The sequence below is a fragment of the Gallus gallus genome, chromosome 1 (assembly GCF_016699485.2).
Source record: "Gallus gallus isolate bGalGal1 chromosome 1, bGalGal1.mat.broiler.GRCg7b, whole genome shotgun sequence".
NCBI lineage: Eukaryota > Metazoa > Chordata > Aves > Galliformes > Phasianidae > Gallus > Gallus gallus.
Window position 1 is genome coordinate 50075277 of NC_052532.1, and position 19413 is coordinate 50094689.

The 19413-nt window shown below is 46.4% G+C and overlaps 1 protein-coding gene across 5 annotated transcripts in view; it reads left to right on the forward strand.

The window, feature by feature from the left end:
• Nucleotides 1-19413, forward strand: part of MKL1 (megakaryoblastic leukemia (translocation) 1) — a 97875-nt gene that overhangs the window by 71887 nt on the left and 6575 nt on the right. For all 5 annotated transcript variants that reach the window (XM_046907698.1, XM_046907709.1, XM_416243.8 and 2 more), the window contains 8 exons: nucleotides 11334-11389; nucleotides 12954-13029; nucleotides 13703-13864; nucleotides 15270-15445; nucleotides 15924-16079; nucleotides 16580-16833; nucleotides 17185-17356; nucleotides 17665-18780. In XM_046907698.1, coding sequence (XP_046763654.1) covers nucleotides 11334-11389; nucleotides 12954-13029; nucleotides 13703-13864; nucleotides 15270-15445; nucleotides 15924-16079; nucleotides 16580-16833; nucleotides 17185-17356; nucleotides 17665-18780 — 2168 coding nt within the window. The remainder of the gene's footprint in view (nucleotides 1-11333; nucleotides 11390-12953; nucleotides 13030-13702; nucleotides 13865-15269; nucleotides 15446-15923; nucleotides 16080-16579; nucleotides 16834-17184; nucleotides 17357-17664; nucleotides 18781-19413) is intronic.

Here is a 19413-nt window from a genome sequence, read left to right on the forward strand (position 1 = left end):
CCATGTATGTGGAGTGTATGACTGGATGCAGAAGGCAGGTTGAAAAAAGAAAACAATGCTGTCCTCTCCAGCATACAGTACTCAGCACAAGTCCTCATTAGCTTACTAATTCCTGCTGGCAATTTTGAGTTTTCATCCCATGAGCCCTCTTCTATATCTACTGGATTCAGAATTGGCTTGTAATGTTTTGTCCTCTCTTGCCATGCCAACTGTTCAGTGCAAATCACTTCTTAGTTGAAAGCAGGACCTCCCTGATGCTGTGTTATAGGTAGCAGTTGGAATAGAATCCAGCAAGGATGGAGTCAGTATTGTCTTTCTGACTGTCTGCTTTTACAGGCCTCAGCCCTAAAGTGTTTCTGTGCTATAGGTGTGCAACACTCGGGTGCAGCTTTCTACTTGGGCTTGTCTTCAGTCAGTTACTTGAGTGTATACTGACTGGTAAATGAGGTGTGGGTATCCTGTGCTGCTGGGTTTCAGACTCTCCTGAGGAAAGTCTTTAAATCTGCTTTAAATCTGGGCCTCACTGCCCTCTGAATAAAGTTTTTCTCTCTCCCTGACATCTAACCTAAATCTCCCCTCTTAGTTTAAAACCAGTCTCCCTTGTCCTATTACAACCTATGTAAAAAGTCATTCCCCTCCTACTTGGGGACTCCTCACAAGTATTGGAAGGCTGCAATGAGGTCTCCCCGGAGGGGAGCTGAGGGAGATGAATCCATTGTGGATATTGTCAAATCGTGGTTCCTGTTATAGACAGCAGCTGCAGTAGAACATGCTAGAATGTTGTCAAAACAAAAGACTTCCCCTGCCAGCTTTGAAAATGTTTTACCAGTGTTACTTGTTAAAGAGGAGCATCTATTGGTGTAAATCGAGGAAAGCAAAGGTAGCAAGCTGTTAGAACATATACAGTTATCTAAATGTGCTGTATTTTTCACAACAGGAAATGTTCTGCTGTTACATGGATGACTTCAGGTGCAATTCTTAATGCCTTCGCAGTATTTCATCTCCATAACAGCTGTGATAGACGATGAGCTGCCGTGCCTGGGCAGGGTTTTACTGCTTCAGAAGTGTTGTGGTGTGGCCCTGCAGAGGCCGTTTCAGGATTGTTGTGTGTTCTTTTTGAACTGCAGATAAACCGATTGCTTTAATCCCCTGAATGTGCCCTTCCTGCTTTGCGTTGTCAGTGCTCTGTGTATTAGCTCCAGCATTTTCCTGCTGCTTTACACATCAGGACTTAGAAGTGATGTTCCTTGTATTTTTTGGAAGTCTATTTAGAGTAACAACACAAAGTTATACTTGCCTACCACCCCGTATCAGCTGTTCTGCCCACCAGTGCTGCTTCTGTCTCCTGCCTTTTTCCACAAAACATGCTGAAGTTGTACTTTCGCATAGGATAAGAAGTTCAAAGTAAACATATGGACTGTATCAGTGCTCCCAGACTTTTGTAATAAAATGTCCAAACCCATCAAGCCTTGAAGATACAAAAATAATAACTTTTTTAAGTACTTCTCTTCATCTGTGAAGGCTTGCATTTCCTGGTTCATGGTGAAATCTCAAGTACAGAGGCCAGCAAGACTTTTGCAGTGCTAGATGCCATGCTCTGAGGGCAGGATTGGAATACTGAGAAAGTATCATAAGCCAAACATCACTTTGAGGACACGTCCAGCTGGATTTCTGTTTGTGCCATGTCACACAGAAATCTGTTACTGGCTTCGTTTTCATTTGATCATCATCCCACCGCTTGTCTCCCAGGAATGTGTTGCTGGTTCACTGACTTGGATCTCTTTAAGCCCAGTTTCAAAGCCTTGAGGCTTTGTAGAGAGAAGGGAGCCTGTATGGTTAAGCTGAGAGCCTCCTTGCAAGAGGCCTAATAACTGCACCTGCTCTGTTTGTTTTTTGATAGCTGCATGTGTTTGTTTTCCTTGTGTTTGTATCACCTGATTCATAAGACCTAGGAAAGTTCATTGTGTGAGCAAGGGAAATGTGCTGTCTGACCTTCTGAAGCTGCAGAGAGAAAAGTCTGTGCTGAGGGTTTTGCCAGGCTGCATTTTTCCCAGCTCCCTGCAACAATCGAGTATTAAGCTCTACTGGTTGTTTGCTAAGATGGTTTATAATTCAGGGAAGTAACACTTGGTATGTCATGCAATTCTTCCTCCTTCATTTTCTCACTGTCTTTTTGGGTTAGTTCATTCTTGTTAGCTGGGAATGATCTCCCCTTTTTCTTCTCATTGCCCCACATCTCTGCCAGCCTTGGCACTCTGTAACAATATCAGAAGAGTTTGCGAAGGGATGGTTGCACAGCCAAGAAGCAGGCATAAGGCCAGGCCTAGGAGTGGATGAATCAAAGGGTTCCCATTTCTTCTTCAGTTTGGACATGGAATAATAATAACTGTATTGAAGCTTTCCATTCTTTTTATTTTCCAGTTCAGTATTTCAGTAATGTCTTTTGAATGCGAAGAGTTAACGGGGATGCGCAGGGTGATTTGTACACTATCAGTGTTTGCTGTACATGTTCTTTGACATGAGGCTGTAGCAAGTCACCCAGAGATCTGATAACTGTTACCACGGGTGACAGTTTCCACTTTGCTCCTGGAGAGGGTAAGGTCTCTGAGAAATGATGCATCTCTGTTAAGAGTTTAAATTAACTCACATTTGGGCCCTGACAGTTTGTCTGACTTTCTCTGAGTTCTTTCACATTGGCTTTGATGGAAGCAAGCAGGCTCTTTTTTCACTGTTACAGCTAACACAAGTCTTATCCTTCTGCTGTATCTTAAAGGAGTGGTGGCTTTGCCGAGCAAACCAAGTGCATCACAAGTGTTAGTGCAGGAGACGGTGCAACACTACAAGGCAGGACTTCTTCAGCTCAACTTCCACAACACATGGCCTTTCTTCCCCTGCCATGTCTCTAGCAACTGAAATAGCTCAGCAACAGGGAAGTCCCCCTAAGGCCTGTAACTATGATGCCAGGCTTTGGCAGTGCTGGCAACAGTAATGATGTGGGAAGGAACACTTCTCCAGCCCCTGTTCACTCTGGGACCAGAAACTCACAGCTGGTAATGACAGTGATACTGTTATTGAAGGGTGTCAGTGAAGAGCAAAGCTGCTTATGTGCACATGCCAGAGATGTGTTTCTTACTTTCCTAAAAATATTTGGATTGTTTTTTTTATTTTTATTTTTATTTTTTCTAATCAATCTTAACTTTGCATTTTCTGAGTTTATAATATTTTGGGGTTTGAAGAATCACAGTTTACCAGTTGTGTTCTTACCCTTACATTGATGCTCAGCTCTTAGCCTTAATCCAGAGGCTCTTATCCATGTCAGGGCTATGAAATCAACAAGGATTCTGAATTATCATCAGGTCTGTGTCCCAAATGTGGAATTCGTGGGCGCTGCATGAAGACAAAAGTGTGCTGATAGAGCACTCTTTCCACCACCTGTGTATTCCTCCTCCCCTTTCATATTCTTTCAGCATGCTGCTCCATGATACTGCCCTGCAGCAAGATGACAGCTCTTTCTGTGCATGTGACCCCGTTTTTGAATACTTTTGTCTTCCATGCCTTAAGAAATGTTTTTTGGAAGTGAAGCGAAGATGAATGGGAAGAAAATGCCACCTGCCTTGATCCATGATTCAAGATTTGTGGCATACCAAACACCAAAAGCTACAGGGTGGGAACCCCACCCTGAACCGACAGAGGAAGTCGTGGAGCACACTCACAGCTCTTTATCTCATCTTTTTACGAAAGCATATAGTAAACAAGAGATGGAAACTAGAATTTGGTTCAGAGCAGAGATGAATAGCAGCTGCAGCAGTAGGCCTTGCCTTTGTAAATTAGTCTGAGGTTGGTTTTGGATGTGACGTGAGATTCTCTTAGTCATAGCAAACGAAGATTGTAATTTTCCTTTAAGAGCCAATCATGATTCAGAGTTTCGAATTTACCTGTAGCCTCTCTACAAATGTTACATATCTGACCAGCTGGTTTGCACTTCAGGTATCACCTCTGCTTTCTCTTGGTCTAGGTATGGAGACCAAGTAAAGCCCACTGGCTATCAGGTCTGATCACTGATTCTGATTTTGATATCTTAACCTATTCCAGATGGTTTTCCAGTTTCTCCTCCTTAGACACTTGAGCTGTGAGGATCTGGGAAAGATCTGTCTTTCTTTCTATCCATTATTCAGCTTCTGCAAATCTTGGTGTCTTTTGTCAACTGCATAAGCTAATGCAGTGTACAACCACTCTGACCTCTTTTTCTCAGCAGTTGGTTCAGACCTTCCTCTGCTATGTTTCGTTCTTAGAGTGGTTCTGATTTTGGTTCTGATTCCACTTATTTCTCACACTGGCTAACAGGAACTCAAATATCTCCATATGACTGTCTTGGAAAGCTTTGCAAGGCTTACAGTTGCTTTTTTATGCTGCTGGGTAAAACTTGCACAGAAAATGTTGGAACCATTTTGCCTGGCCTTTTGTTTCTGCTGTTATGTTGGAGATTTGGATTTGATTTGGGTTTCACACAGAATCATAGAATTGCAGGGGTTGGAAGGGACCTCAACAGATCAACTCCAACCCCCTGCTAAAGTAGGTATCCTACACGAGGTCGCACAGGTAGGCATCCAGGCAGGTCTTGAATATCTCTGTAGAAGGGAGACTGCACAACTTCTCTGGGCAACCTGTTCCAGTGCTCCATCACCCTTACCATAAAGAAATTCTTCCATGTGTTTGTAAGGAACTTCCTGTGTTCAAGTTTTAGGCCATTACTCTTTGTCCTATTACTGCACACCACTAAGAAGAGCCTGGCCTCATCCATTTGCTTCCTACCTCCCTTTAGGTATTAATAAACATTTATCTGTCCCCACTTAGTCTTCTTTTCCCCAGGCTGAACAGACCCAGGTTACTCAGCCGTTCCTCATATGGAAGATGCTGCAGGCCCTTTATCATCCTTGTGGTCCTCTGTTGGACTCCTTCTAGGAGATCCCTGTCTTTTTTGAAGTGGGATGCCCAGAACTGGACACGGTATTCTAAACGTGGCCCCACTGGGGCCACCTCTCTTGACCTGCTGGCCACGCTGTTTGTAATGCACCCCAGGATACCATCGGCTTTCTTGACCACAAGGGCACACTCCTGGCTCATGGACAGCCTGTTGCCCACCAGGACACCCAGATCCTTCTCTGCAGAGCTCTCCGGCAGGTCAGCCCCTGACCTATATTGATGAATGTGGTTATTCCTCCCCAGGTGCGAGACTCTTATGTTTGCATTTTGAGTTACATAGTTTATAAGCAGCTCCACCATGACACTTCGCAGCAGTATCTCCCTTTACTCACATTTCAGTATCTTCAAATGCAACTTGGATGGAGGGAACACTGAAGTTATGCGTTGCTGTTCTGAACTCTGTATCATAGGAATTAATACATTGGTCTGAAGCAAAGATGAGCAATGTCCATCTGTGCTTTGTACAGAAAGGCATTTATCATCAGAGGCAGTCTTGCATGGCTGCTGCTTAACTTTAGGATCGGATGGAAGGCCAGCAGTTCAACACGGAGCAGCAGAGGGGCAGTCTGACCAAATGGTGTCTGTTGTGGAATTACATATGAAGCAAAGGTGTGTCACTGAATTGCTCCATGCATAAAAAGTTGCCCCCATTGACATTCATTGATTCTTGCTGAATGTTTATGGAGACCAAACAGTGGAAGTGAGCATAGTGAGGTGGTGGGTGCTGTTTCACCAGTGACAACAGTCGGTCCCCTCTGCAGTTGCAGGTTTAGATGAGTGTGGCATGCAGGCTCTTGTTCATCACCAGTAAAAATGCATAGCTAATGGTGGTGACTGTGTTGAAAAACAGTGTTTTGTAGCAGAGAATTTACTCTATCAGACAGTTTTACTGTGCTCATTGTATCTGTTGTAGGTTCTATGGAAGTAAGGAGGAGGCATTACTTTCACAGCTGCTCCCACTGCAGAATGGGTTTTTAAACCCAGCCTCTTAGTCCTGACTTTGGCTGGCTGGGCAACTTCTGTTCTGTTTTGCTGACACAATTATTTGTGGAGCTGGGCTGTAAATGAGCATACCAGTCCAGGTTAAAATAACTCTTTCAAAACAACTGTGATCTGAATCCACAAAATGCTGTCAGCATAGCTGAGGGCTGGCTTGGTTTGTCCCGGACCCAGGTGCAGGAATGAATGAGGGCAGAACATGGAAACTCACTTTACTGAGGATGAAAATATGAATATATCATGTATAAAGAAAAGCAGAAAGGCAGGCAAAAGGGGTACCTAATGGGACAGGTGCATAGGGGGAAATCAGTAAATCATTCTTGAATATATCAGCAGTAGAAATATACTGAGGAGGTGGAAATCCATCAATATCTAATAACTGCAATTGTAGCTTGGCAAGATTTCTGCCTCTGGCAGCACTTCCTTCTCATCAGGAGCTCGCCCCACTTTTCTTAAAGCAAAGTTAGCAAGGTTGGCCATGCAGTCGGCCAGATCAAGGATTCAAGTCATGCTAAATAGCACCTGTTTGGAACTAAGCACATGCCATAGGGGGAAGCAGCTAATTTTTGGTGACTGTTGCCTAGTATTGCTTTTTGGCATGGTATGGATGCCACAGCAGCATCAATGGAGATGAATGGGATGTAGTGTAAGGGGAAGAAGTCAGTCGTAAGGCTGTACCCACCACTGTATTAAATATTCCTCCCCAGGAATTCACAATGTTTAACGCCTTTTTTCACATCTTGGGTTGAGTAAGGTGCTTGGCACAGGTTCACCTGATGTTTCCATGCTGGGACAATTCCAAGCTGTGTGCAAAGTTGGTGAGAAAACAGCACTGGAGTAAAGGCTTGGTGTCACATGGGGAGGGTGAGCTCAGAGAGGCTTTTGGATGAAGTGGGGAGAAAGAAGGTCTATGGCTGACATTAATCACCATCTTCAGTAACTCCGTTTAAACAAGGGAGTAATGTGTGTATTATTTAAGAATGCCTAGTTGGAAAATATACCCAGTTTTGGACAGTGTACTTCGAGAAATCACAGAATGGCCTGTGTTGGAAGGGACCTCGAGGATCATGAATCTCCAACCCGCCTGCCAGGCAGGGCAACCAGCCTCCCCATTTACTAGACCAGGTTGCCCAGGGCCCCATCCAACTTGGCCTTGAACACCTGCAGGGACGGGGCATCCACAACCTCTCTGGGCAACCCGTTCCAGCACCTCACCACTCTCCTGGTAAAAAACTTCCCCATAACATCCAACCTAAATCTTCCCTCTTTCAACTTAAAACCGTTCCCCCTTGTCCTGCTGTTATCTACCCTTTCAAAGAGTTTACTCCCTTCCTGTTCATAGGCTCCCTTCAGGTACTGAAAGGCTGCATTGAGGTCACCCCACAGCCTTCTCTTCTCCAGGCTGAATAAGCCCAGCTTCCTCAGCCTGTCTTCGTAGGGAAGGTGCTCCAGCCCCCTCATCATCTTTGTGGCCCTCCTCTGGACCCTCTCCAACAGCTTTCTGTCTTTCTTATACTGGGGGCTCCATACCTGGACACAGCACTCTGAATGGGGCCTCACAAGAGCAGAGTAGAGAGGGACAATCACCTCCCCGTCCCTGCTGGCCACCCCTCTCATGATGGAGCCCAGAAATATGCCGATCAATTTGAAGAAGTCCAGAAGAGAGCAAATGAGCAAAGGTCTGGGAAATGTTCTCTGTAAAGGAAGGTTGAAATAACTGGCTTTGCTCATTTTATAGAGCAGAAGATTCTAGGAAAACCAAAGTTTTCAAATATATTGGGATAAATGCAAAGAGGAAGAAAATATAAGTTGTTCTCTGTAATTATGTAAACCAAGGAATAATGAGGATGTATTGTAGGAAGGGAAATAGAGGTTAGACATTCAGAAAGGTTTTCCAATAGTGTGGACATCTAAGCCTGCGGATAGCTTCTCTGCAGTAATGCTGCATTTTTTCATCAGTGGTCTTGAAGAACGATTTAGACAACCTACTGTAAGGAGTAGTTGAGTATGTTAAGTATAGTTGAATACAGTTCAGGTATAGTTGAATATATATCAGATCTGGGCAGCCAGAAAGGATGAGGTGCTTTGAGTGTCTTCATCCTTACTTTGTGGGGTTGCATTTACTGTATTATGTACCAAGTACTGTGCATGCATGCCCTGCGTCAGTGGTAGAAGTCCTGCCCCATGCCTTCCTACCTCAGTGTGTCATGCCAGGGCTGTTAGCACTGCTTCTTGTCCACCCTTTTGGCTGCTCATCTGTGGCCACGGTCAAAATGAGCCAGAATACCAGATATTGTTAGGAACAGTAGAGCTTTGTCATCATGGATAATCTTGAGTGAGATGGATAAATGAGCACTCAAGCAAGCAAGCCAACAGGGGATGGGGGCAGGAATGAGTTGAGGGATTGGCGCCAGGTGGTTGGGAAGGACAGTGCTGGGAGCTGGTAGAGATGTGTGTCTGCTCACCCCGTGCCTGAACCAGCCCTGTGCCTTCCAGCTGCAGTCTTCTGCACAAGGATTTGTTGTTCTTTTTTCCCCACTCGCTCTAATAGTTAAGGGAGGTGCTGCCCAGCTCTTCCCTCCTTAGTAATTTCAAACCCAGCAAAATATGCAAGGCTTAGTTAATTTTGGATGGAGTAGGATTTTACAACAGACACCCTCTTCTGTCATCTACCCCATCCTGGATTGCTGAGGGAAGCAGCGAAGGATTTGTGCCCTCTTGACATTTTCAGAGGTCAGCTATGAAGTCCTCTGTCGTATTGCCAGCACAGAGCTGCAGCACAGTGCTTATTTCCAGAGGAGAGACTGACATTGTTCTGTGCGCGGTTCTTCCCCTCGCACTTTTGCTTTACTTTCTATTTAACTTCTTTACTTACTGTGTGACTCGAGAGAGGGCTTTTCATTTTGTTTTCTTCTCAGGGATGCTTTTCTCCTTCCTTTATTCTTCTGTATTGAAGGCTTCTCTTGCGCTACCTGTGCCATCGGCTGCACTCCTGCAGTTGCCTTTTGCAACCATTAGCTGTGGTCAGGGAAATGTCACTTAAAGTTCACGTCCTGCCTTACGCTGATGGCAGAAGTAGGAAGGGGAGGATGAAGCACTCCTGCCATGCCGGCACGTTCTGGTGGCAGAGGGCCTTTGGAAACCCAAGAAGAAGCTTGCTGCTTATGTCTGCAGTGGAGATTTTTATCCTGATTTATATATCACATGCTATCTTTGTCCAAGACTACCTGAGCTTGAAGAAGCTTGTACTTCACTTTTCTGCAATACATATGCAATGAAATAAATGTGTGTTTAAGCTCAAGCACATGCTTGTATTATAAAGCAGACCATCTCTCTGCCTTTACTTTGCTTATCCCAAAGTGCAGTCAGTGCGCTCCTGTTGGCCAGCTGGCAAAACTTTCCTTGGTGGTTTCTCCCTGTTTGTATGGAATTTGAATGTATGGAACTTACCTTTAATCTCAGCAGGAACTATTTGCCCCCCGTCATCTGTATACTCACCCACTGCTGTTAGTTCTCATTCATTTAAGTCTATTTATTCTACAAATGGTTCTTTGTAGCCTAATCTCCTCCAGTACACCGGTGTGATTGGAATTCCTCACATATTGATTGCATTCTGCTTTTTACCCCGTGGTGTAAATGTGGAGGAACTCTGCGGGTGCTGTGTCTGCCTTAACGTTTTGCCTTTCTTGGTGCTCCATTTTATTCTGTGGGGAAGAGTTTTGAAGCCTACACATGCATTGGATGTATCTTCTTGCATTGCATTTATGCACAGGTTTTATTTTTGAATAGCATTCCAATATTTCATTATGAAGTTGCATTTTAGAAGTACTTTAATCGTTGGTCTTCAGTGAAGGAGAGCACGAGCAGGCTATTTCAGGGGAAGACCTTATTGCTCTCTGTAACTACCTGAAGGGAGGTTGTAGTGAGCTGGGGGGCAGCCTCTTCTCTCATGTGACTAGTGATAGGACTAGAGGGAATGGCTTCAAGCTGCGCCAGGGAAGATTCAGGCTGGACGTTAGGAAATACTACTTCTCTGAAAGGGTGGTCAGGCACTGGAATGGACTGCCCAGAGAGGTGGTGGAGTCACCGACCCTGGTGGTGTTCAAAGAGCGTTTGGATGTTGTGTTGAGGGACATGGTTTAGTGAAAACCATTGGTGATGGGCGAATGGTTGGACTGGATGATCCTGTGGGTCTTTTCCAACCTTAGCAATTCTATGATTTCACGGGACCTAGATGCAGCACTTTGGAGTTAGTGACTGCGCCAGTTTATAGACTTCTGTCTTCAAAAGAGCTGCAGTGTGTCTTTAAAGCTGAAGGCTCTTTGAATGTTGGTGCTCAGCTTAATGGAAGTTTGGAAACTCCATCAGTTAGTTTTAGATCTGAATATTTCAGAAACAGGAACGAGTGATGCGCCCCTTCAGCCAGCTCTGAACGCAGGCCCCAGTGGGGCTGTTGTGGAAAACAAGCAATTTGTGGCTTTGGGAAAACCATGAGGAGTGAGCGACAGTGACTCCACGGAGCTAGAAGTCATGTCACCTTTCTCCAGTTCTCCCATGGGACATGAGCTCTGTGTGCTGCATAGGAGGCAGGCGGAGCGAGAGATTCCTCCAGGGTTAGTACGGTCCCGGACAGCAGAGGATTAGTTCCTTAAAACCTGATCCATTTTGGCTCTGCTTTTTTTTACTAGTCCAGGGGGTGGGTGAGGAGGTCCATTAAATGGAGCGCGGCTGTTAATTCCTCAAGTTGTGATTATCTGTCAGCAGGCAGGTGCAATTTTCTGTCCAAGTATTCTTGTTGTCGTAGTGGTTTCTGCTACATGGAACAGTATATGCGTCCTATTGTAGACTTGCAGAATTTGTAACCAGCCCTTGCATGTACACAAAACACAAGTGCAGATGAAGGAAAGATCGGCAGCTTCCTTTGACATTAAGAGGTAGTAAAGAGGATTTACAGTCCATTAGGATCCTCCCCCATGAGGATGCTTCCAACTATCTCATGCATCCCCTCACTGTTTTGGTGTCACTCACTTACCTAAGGGTCCTTTTGTGCCATATTGAAGCTCATAGGAAGAGTTTGTTGGGGGAATTTGTTGGTGAACAGTGCATAGCTTCACTAGGAGTGTGGCCCACATTATTCTCTTCAGTAGCCCACAGAAGGTCCAGGTCAGCTCCCGTGCTGTCAGAACATGTCAGTTCACACAGCTTTATACCCACTGAGGTCTGGTCCTGTGTGCCGGAGGATGCAGGAGACGGTTGCTGTGGGGTATTAGTTAATGTGTTTGGCCTGGAAGGACGTGTGGTGAGAGAACTTCATCACTCATTCTCTAAATGTTGTTTTTTTTTCTCTACAGCTCTGAAAAGTCCAGCTGCATTTCACGAGCAAAGAAGGAGTTTGGAACGGGCCAGGGTAAGATGCAATATGCTCTCGAAGGTTTTAGGGAAGTCAGGAGCAGTCTGTCTTGCAGCTTGGGCATCCCACAGCTGTTAATGCGGTGCAGAAGGGAATCCTTCACATTCTGAGTGTGCAGTCACAGATGTTTTGGATGGGGTGTTTCTATTTGTGGTGGTGGTTATTCTTCAGTGAACAGTTGTGCCTAAAAGCCACTGAAGACAGTGCTTGGATTTTCCCTGGAGGTCACTGATATTTTTCTTCCTGTCATTCATTTACTGTACGTTATTATTTTTATAGTGTCTGTTTTGCCCTTCAGTGATGTGGATGTCATTGATGTCACTGAAATAGCTGATTCCACCTCTGAGGAAAGTGTGTGATTTTTTTCTTGCGTACACATGCACTTGTTTCTCTCGGACATTAGAAACAGAAAACTTAGTTAATAGAGAGGATGCCAGCACTGAGATCACACAGACTTCTGGCTTTGCAGAAAGAGGAAGGCAGGCCTGAGCTAGGCGTCACAATTCACACTTCACCTTTGCTCACTGGGGGTTTCTTGGTGTTTTCTGTTCCTCAGAAGGCCTCTGAGGATAGGGTTTTGTTGGTCTTTTTTTTTTTCTTTCTGATTAGTCTACAGGGAAATAAAACCTGTTATGACTGTGAGCCAGCTTCTTTTTAAAACTAAAAGCAAAATAAGGCTAAAGAAGCAATGGCTGTGATTAAAACTTGCAAGGCAGTGTTAGCCCTTTGAGCTTGGTGGAAGGATTGGAACTTGCATTAAGACCAGTGTCCCAAAGGCTTTTGCTTCCTCCATTTTTTAATAAACCCTTCTTACATAGTTAACCATTTTGGTGTGGCCACCTAAGCAAGTACGGTGCAGTTCTTTGATTGATTGACTTCAGTATTTATTTCCTCTCAAGATCCATTCTGGTGGCCAATACATAGCAGTCCATTACCCACTGTGCCCAGGTTCCCTTCCTGGGACATGCACAGGGCAGCAGGGCCATCTCCATGCATCACTCCATAGCACATTCTTCAAAGACGTTGCTAAGAACAGCTCTGGAAATGGGTCTTGTAGCATTTAGACTTTGCCTGCCAGGGAAGAGCATGGGGGGTCTGTAGCTTAATGAATAGCACATCTTTGAATTTATCATTAAATAAGAATATGCCCGAACCACAAGTCATGCCAAATGCCAACAGTGTGTGAAAGTATTTGCTGTGAACAATGGAACAATGTATTCATGCTGCAATGTAAAAGGAAACATCTTGAATTTCACCCTGGCATAAGTAGTGGTGTTAAGTAAAAGGCAAAAAGAGGGCTTTAGGTCTTGAGAAAATCCTTTCCAGTTTCAGTTCCCATAGGGCAGCAGTGCACTCTTTTACTGAGGGAATGTCCAGCAGAAGGTCATCTTCAGAATAAACTCACTCTGTGGTGCTTTGGGATTCTGATACGTCCCTTCCTTCTTCAGTGTTTATTGAGATTTCAGTAGCAACTAAAGACGGTTGCTTCTCTTGTTTGTCCAAGCTTATCTCCTGCGTCTGATTAACTGGAATTGGTTTTGCTTGTGTGTTTTTGCTGCAGACAGAGGACTATCTGAAACGGAAAATCCGGTCCCGGCCAGAGAGATCAGAGCTGGTTAGGATGCACATTCTGGAAGGTACAGCACATGTGGAATGGGAAGACACCAACAATAAGATTTGTCATAACTACTTACTTGACAGCTTTCTGTTTTGCCTCCAACCCCCAAATCTTTCCATTGGTTGGGAGTGGGCAGAATATCATGCTCCAGGCCTGTAGCGTGATTTCTTGGGAGTGATTCAACAATCTCTGAAGAATCTGTTATGTAAACTCAAATTGTGCAGTTTTGAGCAGCTGAGCCACAGTGAAATAGAATGGGCATTGCTCTTCCTGCTAGGGGAAGGCACTGTAAAACACTGAAGTGGGAGGAAGGCAGATTTGATCTAATCAATGTGCACCTCAGTTTCAGAGAGGGAGTACTATCCTGCTGCTGAGTACCACATCTTTGGACACAACTGAAAGGGAAAAGATGAATGAGAATCAGGTGACATTAGTTTGAGAACAGTGAATTTATCCTATTCTAGAGTCACAGGAGCTGTTATAGTATCTTCATAACTTCAATTTACATAATATCTATAACGTATCTATAATATCTCTATATTATGTAGTTATCTAGTGTAATCTGCCATTATTTTCCTATACAGTTACCTTTGTGAATTAACTAATCTAACTTTGTGAAGTTAGATACTGCTAAAGTGCATAGGTTGGTCATTGTTGAACTGATGCCACTGTATTTGCTTTCCCCTGAACAGAGACCTCAGCTGAACCCTCCCTGCAGGCTAAGCAGCTGAAGCTAAAGAGAGCCAGGCTGGCAGATGACCTCAATGAGAAGATAGCACAGAGGCCAGGTCCCATGGAGCTGGTGGAGAAGAACATCTTGCCTGTGGAATCCAGCCTGAAGGAAGCCATTATAGGTGAGGCCAGAGGAGGGTCTGTGTGGAATGTATTGCCCACAGGTGGCTGTGATTTCCTACTATTTCGCCTGCCTGCTTAAGGGAGTGCAATCCCATCATTGTTCTCATTTTCCCATCTCAGAGCCTTTCAGCCCCCAGGATTCTGCAAAACAGAAAGCTCTCTGGCACAGATAGTAGAAGAGAGATGTTAAATTATGTTGTGGACATTAAATTATGAGTGTAGACATCCCAGAATAATGTAAGAGTGTTTGCATACCCCGAGGGCTTGAAAGACTGCTGTAGATTGCATTCCCTAGATTCTCTCCTTAAAAGTTTCCCTTGATATTGACACATCAGCAGCCTTGGCCAGGGAGAACCCACTGACTGACTCACATCAGGGAAGGAGACAGAATACAAACAGGTGTGATGAAACAAAAGCTGTCTGTGAACTTACAAACTTCAGAGAATCCAATCCCTTTAAAAATAAACCAGAACAGATGTAAATCATGCCAGTGCCATTCCAAGGGCTGTAAGGAATGCTGAGGAATAGCCTTCCCACTGCCTCACTAGTGCTCTTTCCCATCTCCTCAGACTGGGTGTTCTGTGCACGTCTGTGGTTACTCGGCCCCTCAAACATACACAGCTATTTTAAAGACAGATGGGACACAACTGTGAGCAAGGCTGCATACTTCTCATGAAAAAAAGGAAAAGGGCAGTGCTGGGGGAGACCTGGCTTAACTATTGCATGGGAAATGGTTGAGGAAGAGAAAGAGTGAGCTTGTGAGCTGGCATATTAGAGATGTGGCTTCCTTCTGACTCCGAGCAGAACACATCTCCATGGATTTCAGCTATGTTGGATACAAATGATAGTATTTCCTGCTTACCGGGATTAATTTGCGATAAGTTGCTGCTTGTGGGATGTGTAGACAGACAGAAATGTTAACAGCAGTCAGGGTGACCACTAAATCCATAGACCCTGTTGCTTCTAAGACTAGAGGACAACTCAGGATTCTGTCTTGAAGAGTGATTCTATCTTCCACCACCCAGGATGAACACCAAAGAAAGCATGACTCAGCCCTACACCGACTGGCCTTTGTCGTTGGTGCCACATGGTCAGCAAATAGGCCATGCGTCAGCTCTGGGTTTGGGTTGAGTAGCTCATGTTGTGCTTCTTGATCTCATCTTGTGGAGAAGCAAGAGAAGTGGTTCACCCCAGTCTACATCTGTGTATTCTGCTGATAGCAGAGGTGAATATAAACACTTCAAATGGATCCAATTTGGGTTTCATTTGCTCTTTTTTGTATGATACTTTAACTCAGACACAGCTCTCCATGCCTTCATTTTCTTTGTGAAATATCTATCTAGTGGCAAGTGAAATGATTTCTTATTCCTCTTGGAAGTCCATGGCCAATGTTTGTATTTTCAGTTGGACAGGTGAACTACCCAAAGGTTGCAGACAATTCCTCCTTCGATGAGGACAGCAGTGATGCCCTCTCCCCAGAACAGCCAGCCAGCCATGAGTCCCAAGGGTCTGTCCCATCACCGATGGACTCACGGATTTGTGACCCTCTCCCTAGCACCACTGGCACATCACTAGCTCAGGTGAGAACGTGGTGTCCTCCTTCAGTGCCCTGGAGCTTCACACCTACTGCTGATTCATGGCAGAGGATCCTAAAATGCAAGGCTAAGAGACCCCGAAAAGGTCACTGATAGAGCATAATCAGTGAGATTTCACAAGGGGTCTTAGCTCTGTGTGGCACCGGTGAAGTCCTCTGGTCATTCAGAAGTGTCCGTAGTGGTGTCCTGTGGGGAATGTGACAGTCCTGGCTGGTGATGTAGGCTGGGCAGGTGTGCAGCTGATTCAGACGAGCAAAGCTGGACATACAGGTGTAGGATTTTGATTCCTTCTCTGCCCTTGGAAGTTGTGGCGCTTCTTGGGGACAAATGAAGTGGGTTAAAGGAATCCAATTAATGACTTGAATACTGTGCTGCTTCCCCTTAAGTGGGCACTTCCCACCACTCTGTTAAAATGCTTCCCTCCTTGTACATGTACTCATTATGCCTTTCTCTGTCCCTGCAGGGTACATCCCAATTGCAGATTAGTGCAGACTCCAATGAAACTCTTTTCCTACCTGAACAGCCACCCCCGCCTCTGCCACCTCCACCTCTTCTGCCCCCCAGTCTTACCAATGGAGCGGCTCTTCCTGCTGCCAAGCCCCCACCGACGCTCATTAAGGTATTTTGGATGGTTTCTTCATAGGTGTAGTCAGAAAAAAGATGAGATGATTATTCTGAAGAAGACTTGGAGTTGAAAGTGTTATGTTAACAGAAGCTAAGAAGGCTCATATACCAGTGTCTTCCTCTGACCCTATTTGAGCAACACATTTAATAGGTTCTTCTGTTCCACGAGCTGTTCGCCTTCTGTGAAATGGGTCCTAAATGCAGAATGTTTTGAAACAGTTGGTGTTATTTATAAGTAGATGTAGTGAGCCTGATGGACGGGTGGTCTGGTGTGGTGGGAAGGATGAATGGCTGCTTTGCTGTGAGCGGTGTTATGGTGCTGCTGTGGGTGCTGTAGGTGTAGTATTGCTTGAGTTAGAGAGGTGTGGAAAGACCCTGAGGTCAAATGTGGAGAATTTTGAAACAAAAATCCCAGCGTGCTTTCTGGTTTATGTGGGGTCTTGTGTTATTTCAGGGTTTCCATTCTTATTTGCTTCCTTCTTTTCTTCTGAATAGCAAAGCCAGCCCAAATCTGCTAGTGAGAAGTCTCAGCGCAGTAAGAAAGCCAAGGAACTGAAGCCGAAAGTCAAGAAGCTTAAGTATCATCAGTATATTCCCCCGGACCAAAAGCAGGACAAGGGAGCTCCTCCCATGGATTCATCCTATGCCAAAATACTGCAGCAGCAGCAACTCTTCCTTCAGCTTCAGATCCTCAACCAGCAGCAGCAGCAGCACTACAACTATCAGACCATCCTGCCAGCTCCACCAAAGTACGGTTCCTACGTGTAGCTCTCTCTTAGGAAGGCCTTTCCCAGTGCTGTTACCAAACACATTGTGTTCTGCACGTGAAGTGTGGTGAGCGGGTGTGATGCGCTCAGTCTTCTTGGGTTACAGTGAGCCTCAAAAAGGGCCAGTGTTGAAGATGGGCATAGCCAAGGGATGGATATAGCCAAAGGCATTGGCGTGCTTTAATGCCTAGGGTGGTGCTGGTGTTTCTGGACCTGCATGACTGTTGGTGTACATAGGTACACAGATCCTCTTTGGCAGGCTGCTCCTGTACTGAGGGCCTCTGGTGCCTTTCTGCCCTGGTTCTGATGGCTGTGGTTTCTCTTTTCCTGCAGGCCTCCAGGAGAGCAGCAGACTGGTGCCAGTGCCCCAGCCGTACGCAATCTGTCTGCTGCAGTCAATAGCACATCTTCGGTATCCTCTGGTTCCAGTGGGCTGATGCGACAAAACAGTAATGCTGCAGTGGGCAAGCCAGGCCCTCTCCCTGCCAACCTGGATGAGATGAAGGTAAAAGTCGGTGCTGCTCTCAGTCCTGTGGAATTGTACAGCTGTTTTTTTGTTGTTTTTTTTTTTGCCATTGTCAGCGATGAGGGTCAGCACTGAGTCATGTTTCTGCCCTGGAGCAGAGCTGAGGTGGACTGGAGGGAGCTAAGGCTAACAGCTGGCAGTGCTGCCCTGCAGCCTGGACCTGAGGTGCAAGTCTGCTGGCCGACAGGGGGTCAGCTTGCTTCTTTGCCCCAGGGCTCTGGCAGCTGGTAATCGTTGTGGTTATTGTGCTTGCTGTCTTAATGTTGCCCTCTTTCAACTCCCATCAGGTGGCAGAGCTGAAGCAAGAGCTGAAGCTGAGGGCCTTGCCTGTCTCGGGCACGAAGACGGACCTGATTGAGCGGCTCAGAGCTTACCAAGAGCAGAACGGCACAGCCGGCCAAACAACCCCTACTCCCAAGCCCAGCACAGCAGCCATTCTCCCCAAAGCTGCCGAGGTGGTGGTTGCTTTCCCAGCTGCCAGGCTGAGTACGGGGCCAGCCCTGGTCACCACTGGCATCGCACCAGCAGAAGTAGTTGTGGCCACGGTCACTGGTGGTGGCGTGATGAAGTTTGGCAGCACCGGCTCGACTCCGCCTGTTTCTCCCACTCCTTCGGAACGCTCACAAATGAGCACAGGTGATGAGAATTCGGCCACTGGGGACACCTTTGGAGAGATGGTGACTTCGCCTCTGACCCAGCTCACCCTGCAGGCATCTCCAGTGCAGTTCCTGGTGAAGGAGGAGAGCTCCAAGTCTGCCTCCTGCAGCATCAGCGCGGCACCCAGGTCGGAGCGGTGCAGCACTGGGAACAGCAGGGATGCAGAAGTTAGGGACAAAGACCAGATGCTGCAGGAAAAGGACAAACAGATCGAGGAGCTCACCCGCATGCTGAAACAGAAGCAGCAGTTGGTTGAGATGCTCAGACTACAGCTGGAGCAGGAGAAGCGCGCTCAGCAGTCGCTACCAGCCCCGGCGGCTGCGGGAGAAGGAACAGCTCTTGCCTCCAACCCAGTAGCGTTTGGTATCCAGGTCAAGAGCGAAAATGGTTTCCTGAGCTGCCAGTCTGCAAAGCAATCCAGTGGCCAAACCGACCAATTCAACCCCGCACCAACCTCTAGCCAAATGGACACTTCGAACCCAAGCCCAGTGCCAAAGAAAGCCGTGATGGTGAAGCAGGAGGTGCCAGCCACGGAAGCAGAGCCGCCGTGCCAGTCCCACAGCCCGCAGCTGTTCCTTGGCCAGCAAGGGAGCGCCCTGAGTGACCTGATCAAGGGTACTCCTCCCCCAACCCTCATCACCGACTCCACAGGGACCCACATCGTCCTCACCGTGACCAAGCAGAGCGCCGAGAGGCAGGGCCTCTCACCCCAGGGGAAGGCAGTGAGCAGCTGCCCGACCTCACAGGTAGGCAAAGCTCAGATCCCATCCCCACTGCCGCTGTTGGGTTTCCCCTCTTCCTATTCACACTAGGGTCCAGGTTACCATAGGATCACTTCCTACATTGGAAATTCAACTCAGTGAATGCCAAAATTAATCATAGAATCATAGAATGGCCTGGGTTGAAAAGGACCACAATGATCATCGAGTTTCAACCCCCCTGCTATGTGCAGGGTCGCCAACCAGCAGGCCAGGCTGCCCAGAGCCACATCCAGCCTGGCCTTGAATGCCTCCAGGGATGGGGCATCCACAGCCTCCTTGGGCAACCTGTTCCAGTGCGTCACCACCCTGTGTGTGAAAAAATTCCTTCTAATATCCAACCAAAACCTCCCCTGTCCCAGTTTAAAACCATTCCCCCTTGTCCTATCACCCTCATAAACAGCCGTTCCCTTTCCTGTTTGTATGCTCCCTTCAAGTACTGGAAGGCCCGAGTTGCTTGTGATGGTGGCTAGTAGTTCATGGCTCTGTACATCAGAGCAGTGCAATCTTCAACCATAAAGACTGGAATTTGGCAGTGCTGAGCTGTGTACAGCAATGCATGACTGTGCATCACAGGCTGTCCAGCACTCTTGCAGACACGTGGTTCTGCCTCCCATGAGG